Source organism: Columba livia, chromosome 1 (assembly GCF_036013475.1).
Source record: "Columba livia isolate bColLiv1 breed racing homer chromosome 1, bColLiv1.pat.W.v2, whole genome shotgun sequence".
In the NCBI taxonomy this organism is placed as follows: domain Eukaryota; kingdom Metazoa; phylum Chordata; class Aves; order Columbiformes; family Columbidae; genus Columba; species Columba livia.
The window spans coordinates 122,295,024-122,317,044 of NC_088602.1; the positions used below are offsets into that span (position 1 = coordinate 122,295,024).

At 41.2% G+C, this 22,021-nt stretch overlaps 1 protein-coding gene across 8 annotated transcripts in view; it reads left to right on the forward strand.

Moving 5' to 3' along the window:
• Window positions 1–22,021, forward strand: part of PHLDB2 (pleckstrin homology like domain family B member 2) — a 130,360-nt gene that overhangs the window by 74,346 nt on the left and 33,993 nt on the right. For 5 of the 8 annotated variants that reach the window (XM_065076142.1, XM_065076134.1, XM_065076125.1 and 2 more), the window contains 4 exons: window positions 6,140–6,523; window positions 8,927–9,070; window positions 9,925–10,062; window positions 20,705–20,833. In XM_065076142.1, coding sequence (XP_064932214.1) covers window positions 6,140–6,523; window positions 8,927–9,070; window positions 9,925–10,062; window positions 20,705–20,833 — 795 coding nt within the window. The remainder of the gene's footprint in view (window positions 1–6,139; window positions 6,524–8,926; window positions 9,071–9,924; window positions 10,063–20,704; window positions 20,834–22,021) is intronic. The other 3 variants (XM_065076145.1, XM_065076158.1, XM_065076166.1) reach the window with 1 other exon arrangement.

Here is a 22,021-nt window from a genome sequence, read left to right on the forward strand (position 1 = left end):
CACAAGGTTGCTCTGGAGCTTGCACAAGCAGCGGGGTGGTGGGTCACAATCTGCTGCTGCCTCTTCTCCAGCCCAGCTGACTGGACATTGCATCTTAGCGTGGGGACGTTTACACAAGCTTTACTCCAGTTAGCTATTACTGAAGCTGGCAAAAGAGCCTTACAAACAAGGAAAAAAAAATATCACCGTGATCTAAGAATATTTAATGAGATTCAGTTATTCAGTTTTTCTTTATTATTATTATTATTATTATTATTATTATTATTATTATTATTATTTTTAAATCTCACTCTTTTTCTCCTATCTGAGATAAGAGCCCAGCTATGGTAGCTTCAGGAACTGAAAGGCAGTCTGTCTCTTCAGCCCATGAGAAGGCTGGAGGTGGAACAGCACAGACAACATAGTCAGATATATATTAAGGCCATCTGTTTTCTTTGATACCTGCCCATATAAATAGCCCTGAGCTTGATTTTTTTACTGCTCTGTTTTTAGGCAGTACAATGTATTTCCTCTAGGTGGTGGTAAGTACTTAAAAATTACATGTGCCGTATCTGTGTGATACCTTCCATAGTCCCACTGTCTCCACAATCTGTAAACATAGCTTGTTTTACTAGATGCAGGAATTGTGCTGGAAGAGATTTCAGCTTATACAACCCATGCCTGAACAAGCAATAATAAAATTCAGGGAGCTTGTTCCATAGTCTACTTTTTCCACAGTCAGAAGAGTATTGGATTTCATTAAGTTTATTCAGCAAGTAGGAAATAATACAGAGTATCCCTGCACACGGTTTTCATTCATTACAGTTTTGTAATATGTGCTCATGTGAGGGGAAAATGAAATGAAAATACTTTGGAATTTTCAAGGTGGTAGTGCTTTAAAATTATAGTTAATAGAGCTTATGTAAATCTCCCATACAGCTTGGAAAAACCTCATATACATGTTTTATAAATTTATATTGGCACAGTGTCTTTTTATACACCCTTTAAACATAAAGTACCCAAGCTGTATGTAAAAGTGTAACTGACTTACCTCTTAAAGGAATCCCAGCCAAGTAGACAAAGGCTAGATCAAGGCAATTTTTCCCACCACTAGTATTTGACAGTCTCTATAGTGTTACAGAATTGCTACTTAACATCAGTTTGGTTTAGTACATGAACAAGTGCCATATAATAGGATTAAAAAACCCCTCAAAATATAACTAATATTGATGAGTCAATAAATTTTCAGAATTATTCAGTTTTAATTATGTTCCAAAACATTTCTGTGGGATCTTTAATAATCCAAAGCATGGATTACATATACTTGGTTCTTGCAGCTATATGTTTTATGCAAATGAACAATATGGGCCAGGAAGAAATAAATTTCAGGAGATCTGTTTGCATTTACAGCACTTAAGTTTGGCACTGGAGCTCTAGTCTTTAGGCTCCTGCCCTCAGCCTGGGGTATATTAGAAGGGGGTGGTTAGTAGATCAAGAGGGGTTCTCCTTCCCCTCTACTCCGCCCTGGTGAGACCACACCTGGAATATTGTGTCCAGTTCTGGGCCCCTCAGTTCAAGAAGGACAGGGAACTGCTGGAGAGAGTCCAGCGTAGGGCAACAAAGATGATTAAGGGAGTGGAGCATTTCCCATATGAGGAAAGGCTGACGGAGCTGGGTCTCTTTAGCTTGGAGAAGAGGAGGCTGAGGGGTGACCTCATTAATGTTTATAAATATATAAAGGGTGAGTGCCATGAGGATGGAGCCAGGCTCTTCTCGGTGGCAACCAATGATAGGACAAGGGGTAATGGGATCAAGCTGGAACACAAGAGGTTCCACTTAAATTTGAGAAAAAACTTCTCAGTGAGGGTGACAGAGCACTGGAACAGGCTGCCCAGGGTGGTTGTGTAGTCTCCTTCTCTGGTGACATTCAAAACCTGCCTGGACACATTCCTGTGTAACCTTATCTAGGTGTTTCTGCTCTGGCAGGGGGATTGGACTAGACGATCTTTCGAGGTCCCTTCCAATCCCTAGCATTCTGTGATTTGAAAGGAGCATCCCCATAGGTACTGCAGGGGGAGAAGGGTACTGCTTTGAACAACACTGATATTTTGGAAGCCAACAGTGTTTCCTCAGGAGCCCAACACGTTCCTGCAGAACCGGCAGCTGGTTCTGCAGAAAGTCCTCTGCTCGGTTCCTCCTGGAGTCTGGCTCTACTCACTGACACCGATCTCTTCTGCTTTCTGCCGTTCCATTTCTTCTGTGCCTGCTCCGGGAAGGTAAGGACGAGGTGTTCCAGCCTGGTCCCTGCACCACCTGTCCCCTGCTCCCAGTGCTGTCCCGGGCAGGTGCCTCTGCTGGGAATGGTTCCCCGCACATCACTGCTGAGAGACGGGCATGAGCTACAGCACCTTCTTCTGGATTCCCTGCTTCTAATGGTACCTTCAGGGCCAAAAGAGTAATTATAGCAACAGCCAGGGCTGAAGATGAGAAAATAAATGAGGCTTGATTGAGAAACTGATGCGAACTGGACAGAAAGGGAAGAAGAGTTGGGCGAGCTGTGATTAGACCCAGTTCAAGTTGCGCTTTAAAATAAACTTCTCAGTATCTGGCAGATGTGAAATCACCAGCTCACTAGAAATGCAGGAAGGAGCAAGAAACTTTTCTCCTGCCTCTTGTCAGTGGGGTGCTGGATAAAGAAAAAGAAACATTTGGGTGTTTCTGCTGGTTTCCTCTTTGGTTTCTCTGCCTCTTTTCTCCCCCATCCTTTTTGACCAGCTGCTGCTCTAAGCTTTTGCTGTGAAGCTGTTTTTTTGCCTGCCCGTGAGGTTTTTAAAGAGCAACAGTGGAAACGTGCTGCTGTTTGATAGCTGAAAAGAGCAACAGCCTCTTCTTCAGGCAAAGGGAGCCCCGGCTGCACAGACTAGCCATAATTCTCATTAGTGTCGGTCACAAAGGACAGAATGCACATGTATATTTAATGAAATCTGGGGTTATCCAGTTGCTAGTGGCACTTATCTAAAAAGCTTCCTGCTTGCCACAGCTGATTAACCAAGTGTTGTCTTAATATCGAGATACAGCATCACCTCTCTGCATTTGTAAAATTCATATACGTGACATACAGCAGATGAACAAATCCAGGAGTCACTGACAGGTTTTCTGTTAAAAAAAAAGTGGTAGGTATTTATCTCTGCTATTTTGGAATATTTTTCTTTACAGTGTGCCAGGGAGGTCTCTTAATGTCATTGCTAATCAGTAACAGAGGAGGGTTATTATCCCCTTATCCCACCCTTCTCCTTCAGCACCTAAATTTGCAGCCATCCATGGGTGCTGTGGAGCTTTGTCAACGCCAGGAGCGGTGAAACTGCTCAGGCAGAAAGTGCACAAGACCTGTGTACCCCTTTCCTTAGCAGGTAAGAGCTTCACTGAAAATACATGGAGATGTTTTAGTTTGTTGGAAAGGGTGTTTTATGGTAAAATTCACTGAAAGGCTTTCAAGGCTTGATTCAGCACCCCTCCCTCCCATCAGAGCTGATTTTAAATCAATTTCCTTCTTTTGACGTACCTTTTTTTCCCCTCTGCTGTGTTCAGTGTTGCAAGATTATTGACTGGATTTTCCATGTGGTACTGCTTTTGCACTTTTCATTGCAGGGGTGCTTTCCTTGCTCGCTGCTTGACTCAGAAAATTGTTCTGGAAACAGTTAAATGCAGGTGTGCTGGAGCTGGGATGAGTTGGCCAAGATGAAATGATGAGAATAGGGCGTATAAAATAACCACAGAGCTTCCTGTCCGTAAGCTTCTTGGCACATGTCAGAATAGAAGTGAGAGATATCATTATTTCTGCCATGTGTCTGAAAGTTCATCAGGATTTTTTTTTTTAAGACTGGCAAAGGTTTTCCAGCAATTTTTAAGCTTTCCCGAGCATCTGAGACTAGCGGAAAGAATATATATATATATATATATATATATATATATATATATATATATTTGTTTGTTTGTTTGTTTGTTTGACTGCTCAGCAAAGGGCAGGTTTGCAGTGAGAGCCCCTGACCTGAGTGCTTAAGCCAGGGTGAGCAGCAGCTGTGCTTTGAAATTTGCCATTTCCTATTATTATTCAAGGGATGGAGGCTTGGCAGAGCCCTGATATCCCCTGTTGTTGCAGGGAAGGATGGGGCTCCGTGTCCTGATGCCATGTTTCCCATCCATAACCATTACAACGACTGTATGAAAGGGCCCGGCCCTGTGCTGTCACAACAGGGAGAGCTGTGTAATTACCGGTGATCCTAGCCAGCCCTTGCACAGCACTTTAGGAATTGGGATGCGTGGCCAAAAGTCTTAGTAAGAGGGAGGATAGCAGCATTGGAGGGGTAAGGGAAGAGGCTTAGGGTCTGGCAGTGGTTGCCTGGAGGGAACAAGGCTTTGGGGAGTTATAATTATGTCGATCATTTGGGGTTGAAGGATGCCTGCAGGATCTGCTGGACCCATTTAGTGGGAAATACAAGCTTGCAATTGCTGCCCCACAGCTGCTCCGCTATTCCAGCAGCTTGTCCCTGCTGCTGCCATTACAGGAGGCTTCAGAGGAAACCTGCAGTGGGAACCTGGAAATAAGCTACCTGAAGGCAAAATTTCTGTCTCGCAGCGCTCTCTCGGTTGGGTAGTGCTTGGAAACGGATGGGTTCAGATGGGGTCTCCAGCTCAGAAATGCAGCTCTTAACCGCGAGTGATGTGGGGTGATGTGAACGTGTAGTGCGTAGAACCGGGTAATCTCTTGGTAGCTGTGTAAAGGCTGAGTGCTGGTAAACCGGTGTTAAATTTTCATGAAACTCCAGCGGCTTTCTGCAGGGAAAGGGCAGGCAATGCGCCGCCTGAGCTGCTTTGCCTGAGCCTTGGTATCGCTTGCTGCTGGGCATGGGGAGTGTTGGGACTGTCAGGAGTAGTTGCTTTGCAAGTCCTGTTTGTGAATGTAATGCCAGGTAGAACTTGGAAAGTGCATATGCCTGCAGTGGCTCCTGGGGAAGGAGGCTGAGGATTTGGGGTTTTTTGGCTTGCTTTTTCAATGCTACTAAAAATAAGAAGGATTTCCTAGAAATCAGAAATGAGATCATTAGTGCCGGTATTAGTGCCAAGCATGGAACTCTCACAGTGGTCTTTTTTTTCCAGCAGAATTTTGGATAGGCTTATGGTAAGCAATTTTTTATTCACATTGTTTTTCTTCTTTAGCAAAAGAAACATGAAATTACATAAAAGCATGACCTCTTAAAAATTAAAGAAGTTTCCTCTGAAATGAAAGTTACAGGAAGCCGTGCATATAGTAAAATGATACAAATGTAGCTTCTGATACTTTCTATAAAGTATCATAAAGATGTAGAAATTCTTCAGGAATTAAATGTTTATAGCAACTTGGGGCATGGCAGGTAAAACTGGCACAGCCCTTCGGATTCACAAGTCTGAAATGTTAGTATGAATCCATAGAGAATTTGAATGAACTGGTAAATAAAGATTTCTCTCACTTCTATTTATTTTGACATCTGTTCATTTTAGATGTGATACCTCATTTTTCTGTTAATGCTCCTAAAACTGTGTGTTTCAAAATGTGGACTAATTCTCCACCTCTTCCCCCATAATAAAAAAAAAAGAATCTAAGTTAACAAAATATCCAAAAAAGTCAGAAATTAGAATCTGTGTGATATTTTGCAGCTTGGTAGGAATATAGTATTAAGTATGAAGTGGAACAATTAGTGATTCATACAGTGAGCTCACTGGACGTGTATACATACAAAGGAGGTATGGTTACAACAAACTGAATAAACTATATCAATATTAAAATTTTCTATATTGGAAAGAAAAATAAGTGTTAGGGCATCTTATTTAAGTAGCTGTTCATTTCTGTGAAACGTACTTTTAATTTTTTAAGTTCTTCCGTATTACTTTTGATTTTTCATCTTGCACTGTAATTTATGTGTCTCTGTTTACTATCTCTAAGTGTTAGAGATGTATGTAGAACTGGAGGATTTCAGTCCTTCACGCTAAAAAACAAACAAATAAAAACCAAACCTACCACCAACAAAAAAAACTCCCTGTAAAAACAGCAAACTTTTTTTAACTTCATCTTTACTTTAGGTCACATGTGATGCTTAGTACTGTTATCTGTTTTTCAAACTAGGAGCGACAGCGGCTGGAGACAATCCTCAATCTGTGCGCAGAGTACTCCAAATCTGACAGCGACCCCGCTGCAGCTACGACGGTTGCTGATGTTCAAAAAATTAACAAAGAACTCGAAAAACTTCAGCTCTCCGACGAGGATTCAGTGTTTGAAGACTCCCAGATGAATCTGGAAACGAGGTTCAGAAGCCCCTTGAAATCATCTGCAAGTGATTCGGATTTCTCGGAGCTGAGCAGCCACAGCCGTGGCACTGGTGCTTTCCTCCCCGCCCGGGCTCTGAGAGCTGACGAGCATTTTGGCGAAGGTGCGAAGCCTCCACCTTTCGCTGCTCCCGGCTTCCTGAAAGATGCCACCGAATCATCCTACCTAAGCATCACACCAAAGGTAACGTTCTGTAGGAGGGAAGAGCATAATCCAGGTTCAGCTGCTTGAAATCCTCCTCTAGGAGTCAGCTGTCCTGACAGGGACTGCAGTTAGGGTGGTTTAGGTGTGAGAATTAATCTCGGAGTTCATACAAGTTAGCAGCCAGCAAGCAATTATTACATCTTCTATGGAAGCTATTGGTACTGGAAGTTGTTGGGGTTTTTTTGTTTGCCTTTTTTTTTTTTTTTTCCTCTCAGAGATATGTACAGTTCAGGAAGATTTTTAGGATTTTTCGGAGTGAGAAGGATTTACTTCAAAAATCATAGCTACTAAAACAAGGAAGGTTAAATGAGGAAGGTTTCAGGAACCTTGCTGGGATGTAGGAGGGAAGGGAAGCTGTGCCATCTTCTCCCAGCCTGAGGCTCCTGTCTTCTGTAAGAGGAGGATGTTTTCTCATGAGCAAACCAGAACAGTTGCACGGGAGGTGAAAAGGAGTTGCCTGAGCCGAATTTACTGTCCTGTTCCCTTTCTTGCGGCTGGACCTGAGCCACTTGTGAGATCAGCTGTCACCTCTCATGGGGTGCGTGGTGGCTGCCAGCCTCTTGCTGCTCTGACCCAACTCCTGCATTTCATAAGCTGCAGCTTGTTTCCTGTGTACTTCAAATTGCTGTTTTGTTACTGAAGGGAAACTGCACTTTAAAAAACAAGCTAACAGCATTCCTTACAATATCGCTCAGCTGGGGCAGCAGCAGCCTCCTCTGGGCTGGGACGAGGACCTTTCGTCATTTTGGGTCAGTGCCTCGGCTCTGATGTGCCCACCCAGCAAATCCTGGTGACAGGCAGTGTGTTAAAAAACTATATTCATAATAAGACCAAGCAAAGCCATAAAAGCAGGATTCTGTTAAATGAATTTGCACCTTCAAATATTCTTTGTCCCTCTCCTTTTTTGTGTTATCTACACACAGTATGAGCTTCAGCACAGTTGTGCGCCTAATATGAATTGTATTTAGCCTCTGCTTAACTTGCACACTTCTATTGACTATCAAGATATAAGTATGTGTAGAAGAGAGAGGTGTGTGTGATAGATTCATAGAATTGTTTTGGTTGGAAAAGACCTTTAAGATCCTAGAGTCCAACCATTAACCTGGCACTGCTAAATCCACCTCAAAACCATGTCCCTAAGAACCTCATCTGCGCATCTTTTAAACATTTTATCTTTTAAAGGGAAATCTCTCTGGAAATCTGTCTGCTGATGCTTTTGGTGTTTCCATGTTGAAAAGGTAGTAAGACATTTCACGTACAAGTTGCTGAGCTCTTGCATTTCTTTCTCGTTTGTTTGTTTCTTCGTGTAAATAAGAGATCCTATTTTAAATCCTTATTAGGAAGTGGAAATCGAAGATGTTATGTCAGCATTATCCGAACAGGACACCGGACAAAAAGAGGCTTTCCTGCTGGGATTACTAAAGCTAATCGAGGAATACCATTCATTCATTCATTCATTGTAAAGGGTGTTCTGCCTAGCCCTTAGGAAAAACAATGAAAAGCAACTGTGTTTATGAGACACAGCTCATTGTTTTAAAATATCGAGATCAGATTTGTTCAGGATGAAACGCCTGCTCTCAGAATAGCCGCTCAGTAGCTGAGCTGAGCTTCTTTTGAGCAAGGCTGTGTGGTCCAGTGGTTAATGCGACACCATGTGCACAGCTCACTTCTCATTCTGACTGGGGACAATGAGTGAGCAGCCTCACCAGAGTGATTGGATCACAAGCCCCTGAGGTCAGACAAGCATGAAGAATACATTGGAAACTCAATACTCTTTGATCTAGCTTTTGCTGGTATAAGATCAGAGGTATTTTCTTAATAATGTCATTTAATTCTTGGCACAGTCATCTAATAAGTAAATGGCAATGAAAATAGCAACGTTAAGGCTACTGCTTCCTCAGTGCTAACTGGGGAGACAGAACCAACTTTTGTCTCTATGTTACAGAAGCCGCCCATCTTAATGGCTGGTTACAAAAATGCTCTACCTCTTGACTTTTATTATATGAACAGCTGAAATTTACTTAAAAAGCGTCTTCACCTATCTGTGTTATTTTTATAAGGGAAAAATAGATTTTTTACAACTTAAATAGCACAGTATGTAAAGTATTCACAGAGATTAGGTTTTAATAATTCCTGTAGAATGAATAGTATTTACTGGTAAGTATAGTATTTACTTCCAATGCCTGGAAGTAAAGTATCATGTTTATTTCTCTTGTACACCTTCTAAATATAGAAATAGCAATATAGTGGACATGGAGTATGTAATGGAGTCAAAACTAGCAGTACCATACTTGTCTAAAATGAACAAGATATGAAAGGGGAAAGGGAAGACAGAGTTTAACTCTTTTTTTCTAATGAACCTCTTGTAATGTGCAACTGCAGATACCAGAATGCACAAGTGATGAGCAAAGAGGGCAGGAGCTTGTTCGACTGGAGGAGGAGCGCATAGTAATACTAAATAACTTGGAAGAACTTGAGCAGAAGATCAAAGATTTAAATGACCAGATGGATGAATCCTCCAGAGAGGTATGAAATATGTTTTGGTTTTAAATGTCTTGCTTGCTACATAGCATAAGTCCGATGGGCTCAGCAAGTGCTTAGGGAACTTGCGGATGTAGGTAGCCTTCATATTCTCTGCTTTTTCACCAGGATTAGGCACAGAGTCACAGACCTGGCAGTCCCCTACTATGAAGGTTATTTTTCCCCAGCTGGGAGATGGATGTGATATTCAGATTAGCCTTTCCCAGCTGTAACCGTTATACTCCTAAGTGGAATTAGAACAATCTTGCTTGTTTAGTGGTCACTCAATTGATCTAAATACCTTGTGTCACTGGGGAGTTTTATATTGGTATCTCCTGTAACGGTTTAAAGATAAAGGAAGTGACACAACTTCCTTTCAAACCTCCTTGGCTTTACAGTGGCAGCAGTATGCTGGCACCCTCTTGGCTTCTGGAATCTCACAGTTGCAGGCTAAGCTGGCCAGGCATTTGGGTTGTGCTTACTCCAATTATCAGCGACAGGAAACAAACAGCTGTTCCAGAAGGGTTTCCTACGGAGCCGACACACAGGGAGTTGGTACAGTATCATAGCAAGGGGAAGCACAGAGAAGAGATAGAAAAGCAAAAAGTTTTGGGAAACTTTTGGGAAACTAAAGTTGGTTCGGACTTTGTTTTGCAGTATTTTATGTTGCGGTTTTACTTTTTCTCCAATTTGTGATCTCTTTTTAACTTTTGTGGCAGTAAACCTTTTTTTTTCCTCCTCTTTTTAAAATGTTTCTCTTGTGAAAAATCACCAACTCACTCCCTTTCCCCCAGAAAATAATGTGTATCAAGATTTCTTCTTAATCTGGACTGCTTCTGAAAAATGTTTTGTGTTCCTAGTTGGATATGGAATGTGCCCTTTTGGATGGGGAACAGAAATCTGAAACAACAGAGCTGCTGAAAGAGAAGGAAATATTGGATCATCTAAACAGAAAAATAGCTGAGCTGGAGAGAAATGTTATTGGTGAAAAGACAAAGGTAATTGAGTTATTTAAGCTAGCTGTGTGCTCTGTTCCCTTTCATCTTCAAAATACATTTCTTTGATTAACATGTTGATGGAGTTTATTTTACGAAGTACTATCTTTAACTAAATTTACATGATAAATATCGAAGAAAAAAACCTAGTTGTCTCACCATCATCTCCCTGTAACAGTCTTGTTTCCCAAGGTATGCTTGACGAGCAAAATATAGTACACTTAAGTGAAAAGACGTGACCTACTGTGAAGATATTTTTGAATAATGAAAAATCCATACAGGGCTTGGACTTGGATTATCTGTTGTTTAAAAAGAACAGTATTAATTGAACTGTTCCACTACCTTCCATTGTAGGTGATACGTTTTGAATGGGAAAAAACCAAAAGCAGCTGCGGTTTCAGAAGATGGCTTTATTATTGTATAGAAATATATATGATACATCTGTCAAGTATATAATTTTAAGGCAATTATGTTGGTTTATTTTTTTTGCTGGCTGACAATTTTAGTACTGCAGAACAGTCTCTCTGTGATTAAGTCCAAGGAATTAATCAGTTCTCCGATAGGGACAGATACTTAATTGCTCTCAAATATGCAGCAAATATATATAACCATGTATTTGCAAAACAGGATAGCACTATAGTAAGATTTTAAGTAGAGAAATGGAAAGGGCCTGCAAGATGAAGCTGTCCCCATGCAAAAGGGGAGCTCTGGTTCCCCACAGCAGCCTCTCTGCTGGTGTCCGAGACGGGCAGTTCCCTTCTCTGCAGGGGATGAGCCACCACCAAGAATAACTCAAGGTCAGGAAGTTTTTCCAGGGCTTTCAGCCAGTAATATTTCCTTTTTAAATTTCATCCTCTACCTTATAATTTAAACCTGTCACTTGTGAAAATACTCTAGCTAGTCTCTCTGCCTCTTTTTTTTTTTTTTTTTTTTTTTTAAGCTTTCCAGAAATATCTGGAAGTCAAGTGCATTGTTTGCTTTTGCTTAGAGAAGCTGTACATTTTTAGCTCTTTTACAGTTCCCATTTAATTAATGCCTTACAAGCTTGCATTGTTTTATTCTGAGCTTCTTACCTTCAATTTCTCCCTACCCTGTCATGAACCTGAATGTTCTTTTGCAGCCGTGCCCACCCAGCCTGTGTCTGGGGAGGAGGATGGTGCTCCCACCTCTCTGTCCGGAGAAGTGGTAGCGCACATCCAGTTTCTGCATGAACTTCCGTGGACTTTCCTGCCTGTGCTTTTCCTGGTTCTTGTGTATCCCTCAGTGATCCTTCAGCTTTCAGCGTTGCCTGTGATCACGTTTTGAGTTGTCCATGAAATGTGTTCCGTACCTGCTTTGTAGTATAAAGATGGGTTTAAAGTGGGTAAGAGCAGGTAGGGTGGTGCAAGCAGATACCTTCCAAAAGGATGCTGCTAGAAATTTTGTTTGGTACATGGTAACGAGTAACATATCCAGAAATTCAAGAGAGCTTTTGCCTTTTGTATTTGTTCTCTAGCAGCCTCAAAGTTCCATGAAACTAATGCAAATTATTCTAAAACCAGTAGTTTGTTTAGATTTCCTTGCAGTGATATGATGGAACGTTAGTGTGTAGCAGTCAGAAAATTAAAATGTCAGGTCTAGTTTAAATTTTCGGTTGAACTAGAACATGGAAGAGAGCCTAGAAAAAGCACTTTTGTTATTTAAAAGGCAGGTTCACTCAAAACACTTTTTCAGTGTGAAGAACAGCACTAGCCAGATCAGTTACAATATTTTACTTGTCTTTTGTGGTTTGTTTTTTTTTTTTAACAAACAAAAAAATCCATCTGTGAATGCGTGCTCTAGACTTAAAGCTATGGCTTTACTGAAATTATCTTTGTAGAAATAAACTCTTGGGGAGCCCACAGGTTTTGTTCTGGAAGATGTCTGAAAGTATTGCCTAAAAGTGAAAGTTTAAAAAAGAAATGGGAGACAAGCTTCTGCAAACAGGCAAAATATAAAGTGACAGCTGAAGCGTTCTGGAGAAAGTAGTGTCAGCCAGCAAAACAGGTGGTGCTCATCATGTCAACAAATGAAACTTCTGTCTGACTTGAAACAACAGTGTTTTTTTCAAAGCTTGATTTGTGTGTCTGTATGTTTAAGGTTGCAAGCCTGCAGATCTGATCCAAGATAGGCAACATCTTGTCTCTGTACTTGTACAGGACCAGAAAAGGTATGCTTGGGGAAAAGTGGCCCTTGTTGCTGAAATAGTTTGGAGCTTATGACCTCTTCAACAGAATCAAGGCTCAGGTTTTGGCCAATAGTCTCTACCCTGTTGATGGTAGTTTTTGTGTTGTTTCTTGCAAGAACAAGTGTCCCAGTGTCCACACAGTGGTCACAGTTTCTTCTAGTTGCCTGAATATTTCACCCCTAGTGATACTGGTGGTCTTGGTTTTGGTGATGCTTCCTGGAAAGTAGCTGTCAGGATACATTTCTGTCAGGATACAGCAGTGACACCTGAATGCATTGCATGGTGTTGTCCGGAGGTGAGAAGGGAGGTTAATTTCACTCACAAGGCGATGCTGAGGCGTTAGTGCCGTACATGACGGCACTCGTCTCTGGAGCGACTTGAGCATCTCCCGGAATTTGCCACTGATCTCGGCACCTGTTGGACAGGAAACCCCTGCCTGGCTGTGTTTCATCCTTACCCGTGCACCTGTTTGAAAAGCTTGTGAAATTCTTGAAAAGAGAGGTCATAAACTACAACCTAGTTATTAGGCCATGTTATGTACTTGAAATAGACTCTAGGTGGAAGCTCTTTTACTACTTTCAACCTGATTATTTGATTTTTTTTTTTTCATTAAATTTTTTTTAATGCACAATTCATTTAGATGAGGACACCAATTTTTGCCAGCTTTTGCACAGTCTTAAAACCACAGCGCCTAGCCCTTGAAAGGCAAGAGAATCAACTGGAAAACACACTTGAAGGCAGGAGATTTGTGAGTTCAGTTTCAACACCTTGCTTGTAAATCAGGGATGGAGTTTGAGGGGCACGTTATGTGTGACATGGTACTTTGCATTCTCATCTTGTTCAAGTCCTGTGCTCAGCCCTATCTGAACATGTGGCAGCACTAATGGTGAGGAAGAACAAATTAATTGGTGGGAAAGATAATGTAGCCCACGCCCTGTGATGAGTTGAAAGCATTTCCCTTGCTTTTATGAGTGTGCCACCACACACATTGTATGGAATTAAGCAATTAGTGTGGTTTACTTAGGTTTTGGAAATGAGAGCTGTGAGGCATTACCATTTGGAAAAGAAGATGACAGACACTTTCAGCATCATAGCAGGACTGGGCCTAGTTCTGGCTGTGGCGCATCTCTGCCAGGTACAAGTGCTGACAGGACTCGCTTGTCCTGGCTGGGGTGGTGATTTCCAGAGCTGTTTGGCATGGCCTGTGCTTTCAGCTGTGCTGGAAATCGTGTTAGTGTGCGGAGGAAGGTCTTCTTTGCCTCCAGGGTCGCGCTTCTTGAGCACAGCTTAAAATTGTCTCATTCTTTCTGGGTTTTTTTTTAGCTACCATGCGCTACATGTTTGGTTTTATCCACAAAAAAGGTGGCCAACTATGTATTTGAATAGCAGCATTTAAGCTATGAGTTGCAAGGTTCAGTTATGCAGAGGCAGCCCTGGTAAGTTACTAGTAACACAATTTGAGAAATGTAGCTTGGAGTTTTCCACGAAAGAGCTTTTCTACAGATGTTGACAAAATTACTCTGTGTACAGCCTGTTCTGGTGAGAGGCAAGCAGGGCATTACCGAGAAACAAGCAAGCAGGAGCCAAATTCCCTTTTCCCCACCATCCAGCCCAGCTCCAAGTTATTACAGCAGCAGTCGTTCATGTTACTGTGCTATAGGTGTACAGTAAAGATGCTGTTGTTTCAAGTGGAGTAGCATCTCAGGTCCACAGAGCTATTTACAACTATGACTTCCTCCCGACGACCTTTCACTCATGAGACTTGGTTCAGGATTGTCGTTTGTCTATAAGCAATTAGGATAAAATCGTATTTAGCCGATTGGATGTAATCCAGATTTGCAAAGTAATTTTTCTTCCTATAATGCTTCCTTAGTCTGTGAAGTTTTACAACATGCAGTCCAGCATAAGTGGAGAAGGATGCTTAATGATTTACCATCTCTGATGTGTCCAAGTTAAAGCATGAGGCTGAAAGTAGCAACACATCTGGGGAAAAAAAAAGAAAGGATAATCTAACATAAATAAATAGGAATAACTGAAAATGAGTAATGAATTCAGCAGAAGTGCTGTGGGAGGTAATCTTAGCTAAATGGGTGTTTTGGCAGAGAGCTTAAAAACAATTACTTATGCAAAAGTTTAGACTGCTTTTTCAGAGGGGGAGGTTATTCTTTTTTCTTCTGGAGGACCTTTGCTTGGTGGAAATTGATCTTTGTCATGGTGTAAATACATACTCTGGGACTTTTCAACTTGGGTTTCCTGTCCATCTTCAAGAGTAGGAATCAGGAGGAGCTGGCAGCAGAGAACTTGTCTTTTTTTTTTTTTGGAATACATTTAATTTTGTCCATATACTTTTGTATTTTTCAGTCATTAACAGAATATCCCAGATACGCAAAAACATTTGAAGCTCAGGCTCTTTGCTGAGTTAGTACTGCAAAGACTTGCAAGAATTGAGTCAAGGAAAGAGCAGCTGTTTGATGAGTCATATGAACGGGGACACCAGTAATCAAAGTTAAATATACTGATGGTCTCTACCCAATCCTTTCTCTCCTGGATTTAAAATTCCTGCTGTTGTTTTTTATCCTGATGAATCTGACAAGTTTATGCCCCATAGCATAGCCTTTTAAACCTTTCCTGGTCAGACTCCAGGTCAGCAAGATGTATGCAGGTGTTTTGAATGGATGAGTTACTGTGTCTAAAACATTATTATCCTCCTTAACATGTGATACACAAGATTAGGTATTTTAAGGAATACTTGCATCCACTGGATATATCCACATAAGGATATCCTATAGAGATAACACCGATGAGGAAAAATACGATTATGAGGAGGAGAAAAATTTGAATTCAGAAGCTTTCTTTTAAAACAGTTGTGAGGGAGATAGTAGAATGGTTTGTGCCACTAAGGAAAATCGTCATCTAGATGTTGAAGACTATACACATATTTTTTTTTCTTCTGTTTTGGATGGTTATTTCCTCCTCTTCTACATGCATGAAGGAACAGTGCTGTAAAATCAGGGTTTTTTTTTGCCTCCCTGTCTGTTCATGAGGAAACACATTGCAATGGTTAGAGAATGAGCTTAGAAATTAAAAAAAAATTGAATTGTCTTACAAGCAAGTTAATGTATGCAATTATTCTAAACCTTTTTGATTCATTGCAGAGGGATTGCTTACTCTGGTTTAAAGTGCTTTTTAATATTAGCTTTATACATGCATGTGAAATAAAACTGTTGAGATCTTATACGGATGCCATCACTGTGTAGAGTCCATTATATAGCAATTTAGTTACCACTCATACAATAAAAACAAGTATTGTGAAATACCTTTTTCTATCATATTACACTCCTTTTCGTATGCCTGGCATACTTTTTTTTTTCCTGTTAATGGCTTCTTTCTTGAAACACCCATGGATTTAGTGACAAAAAACTGAATTGTGATGAGTTTTATGCTTCTGTCCTGCAAGAGATCAAGGAATGAAGGAAAGAGTAGTCTGAAAAATATGGAAGAGGAGCAGGTACAGTTTGTGCACAGGAGGATCTGTTCCATTTCATCAGAGTTGTATGTGGTCTGATTTCTGTCATCTGTAGCGTTGGAAATGCTTTTTCCATTTGTGGGAGTGTTGGAAGAGTTGGTAGACCCCAGGTTTAACGCTTTCCCTAAATGTACCATTTGCCTCTTTCAGCAAGTAAACACTGAAGAGCAGATAACATTTCCTAGTCTGCTTTCTGTTAGGGACTAGACTATTTGCTTACAAATTCACAGCAAGGGTTAGGCCAACTCCATCAGTGAGCTGTTCAAGTCAGATTTTCTTGCTCTTCCACTTATTCTCCGTAACATTTTGCTGAATGGACAAACTCTGTAGCATCACACCATTTCCAAGTAGAAAGGAATAATTTCTGTAGTCTGCTCTTTCTCCTTCCCTTCAAATTTTTGCAGTAGACTATTTTGGAGGAGGGGAGGGATGTTCTTTTGGAGTGTAAGAGGAGGAGGTTTGGCTAGAGGTAAAGGCATGAAGGTGAGATGGAGGAGCTTTTCAGAACAAAGAACTGCAGGTGCTTCTCCCACCTGTGAGAGTTGTGAGACTGTTCCATACTGAGAGACAGGGTGTGCATGTATGAAGCTTGGTGTGGGTAATGAAATGCTGCTACCTTATAACATGCTGAGTTGTAGGTGAGCTTGACTGAGGAAGATCCTGGAGTATTTCAGACTGGAATATTAAAGTAGAAGAGGATTGGAAGGCATTCAGTATTTTCTTTTTTCTTTCTTTGTTTATTACCTATAGGTTTCTTAGCAGTTTACTTTTCTTTATGAAAACAACACATACATTGCTTTTTGTTTTTATTTTTGGGCGAGGGGAGCTTGGGGAGAGTTGGAAGGTTGTAGAGTGAGCCCAGTTCACCTAGCCATGCCATCCATTTCACAGTGACTTGGTAAAAGTAGTAGGTTTCTTGCTTTATTTTTTTTCCAATTTGTATCTGGATTTTTGAGAACCTTTCTCTGTTTCATGTGCATTTGTTCTGACTCATTTCTGCAGAGTCTCCCAGTTTATGCAGGAAGGTTGGTTCAGAAGGCACATACACATACAGACACATGCCGCTGTGCAATTTTAGCCTGCCTGCCTCCAGTAGCAGAATGCGATGAGTGACAAATTGAAAAGTAGGATGATTTCTCTGCAGAAGGGGTGTGTGGAGCTGCCAGGGTTTTAAGTAGCAGTATTGATCAGGAATAGGGCATCCTTAACCACAGGAGACAGCACTGAAGCAATCAGTCTCTTTCTTCCTGTTGTTGCCATTCTTCTAAGGGCTATGATTATCTTTAATACAGTCCTTTCATGTCCTCTATGTCCTCATCATCTATGTGATGTGTTGGATATATATCTCTCTTTGCCCTAAAATAAGTTCTACCAGATCTAAAGGTTGATTTACTTTTGTGACCCATGTTGATCACTTGTGGTCTGTGTTCATACCACACATGCTCTGCTGGCATCCTGTGCTCTCATGGGACAGTGTCGCATGTCAATTCTTGCTACTGCCATCCTTCATGATATTCAGATATCCTCCAAAACTGATCCAAGCTGTGCCCCAGCATTATCAAAAACCAAGCCAGTCCTGCTCTGTATCCCAGCTGACCCTGGGTTCATTTAACATCTGTCTAGAGGTAGACCACAGGGCAAGCTGGGCAGTATGCTTAGACCAGATGTTATGCTTTATTGAGCTGTATTGCTTTTCTCTGGAAACAGGATGTTAAGAATTCAACCAGACTACAGTTAACACGACTTTGGACTCAACGCTGGGGTGCGGTTGTCTGCAGATAAATGTTTAACAAGTACAAGCTCACACGGTTGAGATGAGGATGAGCAGCTGGAGCTCAGGGGTTCTTTTCACAGCTCTGCCATGGGCTGCTCTTGAGCAAAAAGCTCGCAGACTCAGCCGCAGGCCTGGCTCAGCAGTGTCTTGCACTGAGCTTGCAAAGTTATTAATCTTTCCCTTCTAAAAGAACTTGCCTTGGTCCATTTATAGAAGAGACTGTGTGAAAAAATTCTGGTCATTCTTATATTTCTCTAAATTACTTTTGTGAATTAAATCGGCTTTACCAATGCAAGGTTAGAGATGTCAGCAAACTTAACTCCACAGCTGTAAAACATCTAATGCCTCTCATTGCTGAAAGTGGTATTTCCTGTTAAGACTGCACATTTTGAAGGGAGCCAGTTTGGTGAGATGTTAGCACTTCCTATGCTATAAATAGCCCAGATGAGTATCACTTTCAATCTCAGAGGAATACATTTCTCATTTCTTGAGGGAAGTAGCAGTTCTCTCTGGCAGGATTCTCAGGGAGTTTTATACTTGCTGATGATGTCTCCTCACACTCGAGATTCAACTTGCTTGTTAATGAATGAGCGTGCTTGTTGCAGTGTGTTGACATTTAGAGAACTATTAATAGCTTCAGAGGGAAAATACTGCAGCTAATGACAGAAACGTCCTTGCTGCTTTAGATTGCTTGGTGGGCAGAAAAGGACAATGTGGCAGACCGTAGGTTGAATATTAAATGGACACCAAGGTTTGTGAGAAGGTGAGCTATCAGTTTATTCATAGATTTCCTTTTGTGTTGGAAGTAAGGATGACTTGGCAAACAGGGTTCCTTGGGGACAGAGATCTAGAGGTAGCTTCTCAAGAATTGCACGTGTCTCACTACAAGACAGACATTGAGGTGCTGGAGAACGTCCAGGAAAAAGCAACAGAGCTGGTGAGGGGTCTGGAGCACAAGTCTTATGATGACTGTCTGAGGGAACCAGGGCTGTTCAGCCTGTAGAAAAGGAGGCTGAGGGGAGACCTTATTGCTGTCTACAACTACCTGAAAGGAGGTTGTAGCATGGAGGGGGTTGGTCTCTTCTCCCAGATAGCAATAGGATGAAAAGAAACGGCCTCAAGTTGTTCCAGGGGAGGTTTAGATTGGATGTTAGGAAAAATGTCTCCAATTAGAGGGTTGTCGAGCTCTGGAACAGGCTGCCCAGAGAACTTGTGAAGTCACCATCCCTGGAGGTATTTAAAAGACGTGTTGATATGGCACTTAAGAACATGGTTTAGTGGTGGACTTGGCAATGTTAGGTTTATAGTTGGACTCAATGTTAAAGGTCTTTTCCAACCTAAAAGATTCCATGATTCTCCCTCATTGTGCAGCTTGCACATGCTACATCCTCCATATTTCTGAGCCCAGCTGCTGCTGTTGTTGTAATGCAGAGGCTAGTACAGGAAGTCCAGGTAATTGAATATGCTGGCTCAGTTGCTCATATTTACAAGCTTAAAAAAATAAAATACTCTTGTGTTCAGCATTTTGTTCATCTGATTATATGAGTTGAGAAGCTGCACGTGTAAATGAAAATAACAGAGCTGGGAATTTGGTTGATATTGGCCTTGAATGACAGTGCTTCCTGTTGTTTTTAAACACTCAGAAAATGAAATCCTAGCCCCTCGATCCCACTCAGGTGTAGAGATAAAACCATAACGAAAGCAGGCAGCTAATACATGTTTGTTACTTTGCCTCTGCCATGTGTGAGGATTTGAGAACCTCGTCAGGAACAGCAAAGAGAAGGTTTTGGGGAAAGACCATCCCACAATTTGAAATGGCAAGTCCTGTATCCTAACGTAAGTGTCTTCTCTGTGGCATGTGCCATCAGGGTGCTGCAGAGTGTCCCATCAAACAGCACTTGCTGAGCCTTGCATTTGATTTTAAAATTACATAGTAAGTGGGACTGCAGAGAGGACAAATGAGTGGATACCGTGGCAAAACTGAGCCGTTCTTGGAGCACCCGAAAGAAGCTGAATTTTTGGGGCTAACACTGATAATTTTTGAGTGTTAAGGGAGTCAGAGAACATCTGAGAGGAGATGCATAACTATAGAACAAGCAGTAAGAAAAAGGAACTATACCCCTGTGACTGCAGAAGGTAGCAGAGCACTGGGCTTCAGGGACTCACTTGATTATTTATGCCTGGCCTGTCAAGCATTAACTGCTCAGTTGAAGAAAATGCATCTGCTTTGTTGGCCAGTGTAGATGCAAGTAAAAGGCATTGAAAAAATTCTTCACACTCTGATTTATTCATTCCCAGACTTCAGTCCATAGATAAGCAATAGTTTACAGGGTAGTTTTAAGTGGTCTACAGACGTTCTTCACAGCAGTGAATCATGCAGTATTCTATTACGAAGGTTTAAAGGTTAAAGGCTTTTGAGGGTGAGATGCAGCGTGTGGAGTACTGCTGCTCCAGTAGACCTTGAGGAAAGCTGAACTAGTTGGAGGAGAGCAGGGAGGTCAAGGAGCCCCTTTTGATCCTCCAGAACAGGTTACAGTTCCTGGACCCTGAAGCAAATGAATTAATTTGCTAAATCACTTGGTGTTTCTGCTGTAACAGAATTTCCTGGCTGAGTTACTTCTTTATAAAGCTCTGTCTTGTTCTGATTTTTCACTGCTTGTTAAATGTACTTACCTGTACAGAGGCACATAGGCATGTAATTACTTCTGGGATGATCTATTTTCCCCTCACTGCCAGACTACAGTCACTTTCCATCCATTTTCCTTTCTAAAAGCTACTCTCTTATCTCTCCTTCATCAGTTACCTCACTAACATGGCTACCATTTGCTCTTTGTTTTGGTTGGGTTTTTTTTCATTCTTTTCATTAGGTGAGACAAGTGTTTGTGCAGTGGGTTGAATGGCACCATCCAGGTGTGGGTACAAAACAAACTGTTGAGGGAGAGAATTAATCACCGCGCTAAAATGAGTAATGTTTTGTTTTGATCATTTTGCATCTCGCCATTGCATTTCAACTAACAAGAGGTTTGTGTCTTTCACCGACATGCTTCAGCTGTTCGTTCAGGTTTTGCCACGCACTGTCATAATCACTAACTGCTTGGGTTTGAAGGTAATTTTCTTTATTTTCTGGTTCATGCTTCAGGAAAAATTAAAACTTGATGCTGAGAGGGAAAAACTAGAGAGGCTTCAGGAGCTTTACTCCGAGCAGAAGACGCAGCTTGATAATTGCCCTGAGTCCATGAGGGAACAATTACAGCAGCAGCTGAAGAGGGTCAGTAGCAAGTTTCAAGATTGCACTTTTTTGTTGTTGATTTTTTTTTTTTTTTTTAAGAGTTAAGTGTAATATATTCTGTTTCAAGTATCCAACAAAGTGTCTGAACATGTTTGCAACTTATACTTACTAATAGTCACAAGGGTTATGTTTATTTGTGGAATGCTTGTAATGGATGATGCGTGCAGTGGCAAACGAGTAGAGTGCACATGGGCAGATTAGAAATAATTTTGTGTTGAATGTTTTTAAAGTGTTGGGCCACTTGCCTGTAATTAGCCGCATAGGCCTGCTAGATGGTGTGGGAGTGGTTGTGATGTTTAGATGGATGGTGGAGCATCGCTCCTTACCTGTGTGAACAAAGACAGGAACTGAACCTTGGTCAGTGGGATCAGCCATTTTAGCAGCACTTGCCTGCCTCTATAGTTTGATGCTGTTGTGGTGTCCCCCTCCTTTACAGTGCTGTAAACAGCTGTCTCAGTGAAGCCATGGATACACTGAAAAAAATAAGTTATAACTTAGATGTTAGCCTGAACTGTCCTTTGCAAAATTCATTTTGAACATTATACCACTTACTAAAATAGCTTTGTTTTTTCCTACACTCTCTAAAGTTCCACATTGGTATCATAACCTTTGCATAAGCTCTAATGGCAACTTGATTTTATTTTGTTTTATTTGCAACTGGAAAAGCTACAATATTGTCTGTGAAAGTACAGTTGTTTTGTGTGGGAAGATGTATTATTCATTAATATTGTATAGGTTCTACAACACATAGACGTAGCTTTAGCGGGGGGCAAAATAATTTTCAAAGCATCAGTATGGCAAGCTCAAGAGGCCATCTGAAAGTCAAACTAGGTTGCGAGTTGGTTTTGTGTTTGTGGGTTGGTTTTTTGTTTGTTTGTTTATTTTCTTCTTTTATTTTTCTTTCTTTGTTTTTCTCCTGGCTTGAGTTTTTATATCAGGAGTAAGGTCTGTAAGAGCAGTGACCAAAAAAAATATTATGTAATCTCTCATACATATTAAAAGGAAGGGAAGCCTTTCCTGTGCAGTCATGTGCTTGAATGTATAAATTCATGAGAAGCTGTAGTCTTGTTGCTGTGGGATGGTATTAATTTCTTTTTCACTGTTGGCTACTAAGAGGCTTCTAGAAATCTTGTTGTTTGGGGTTTTTTGTTTGTGTGTGTGTTTTTT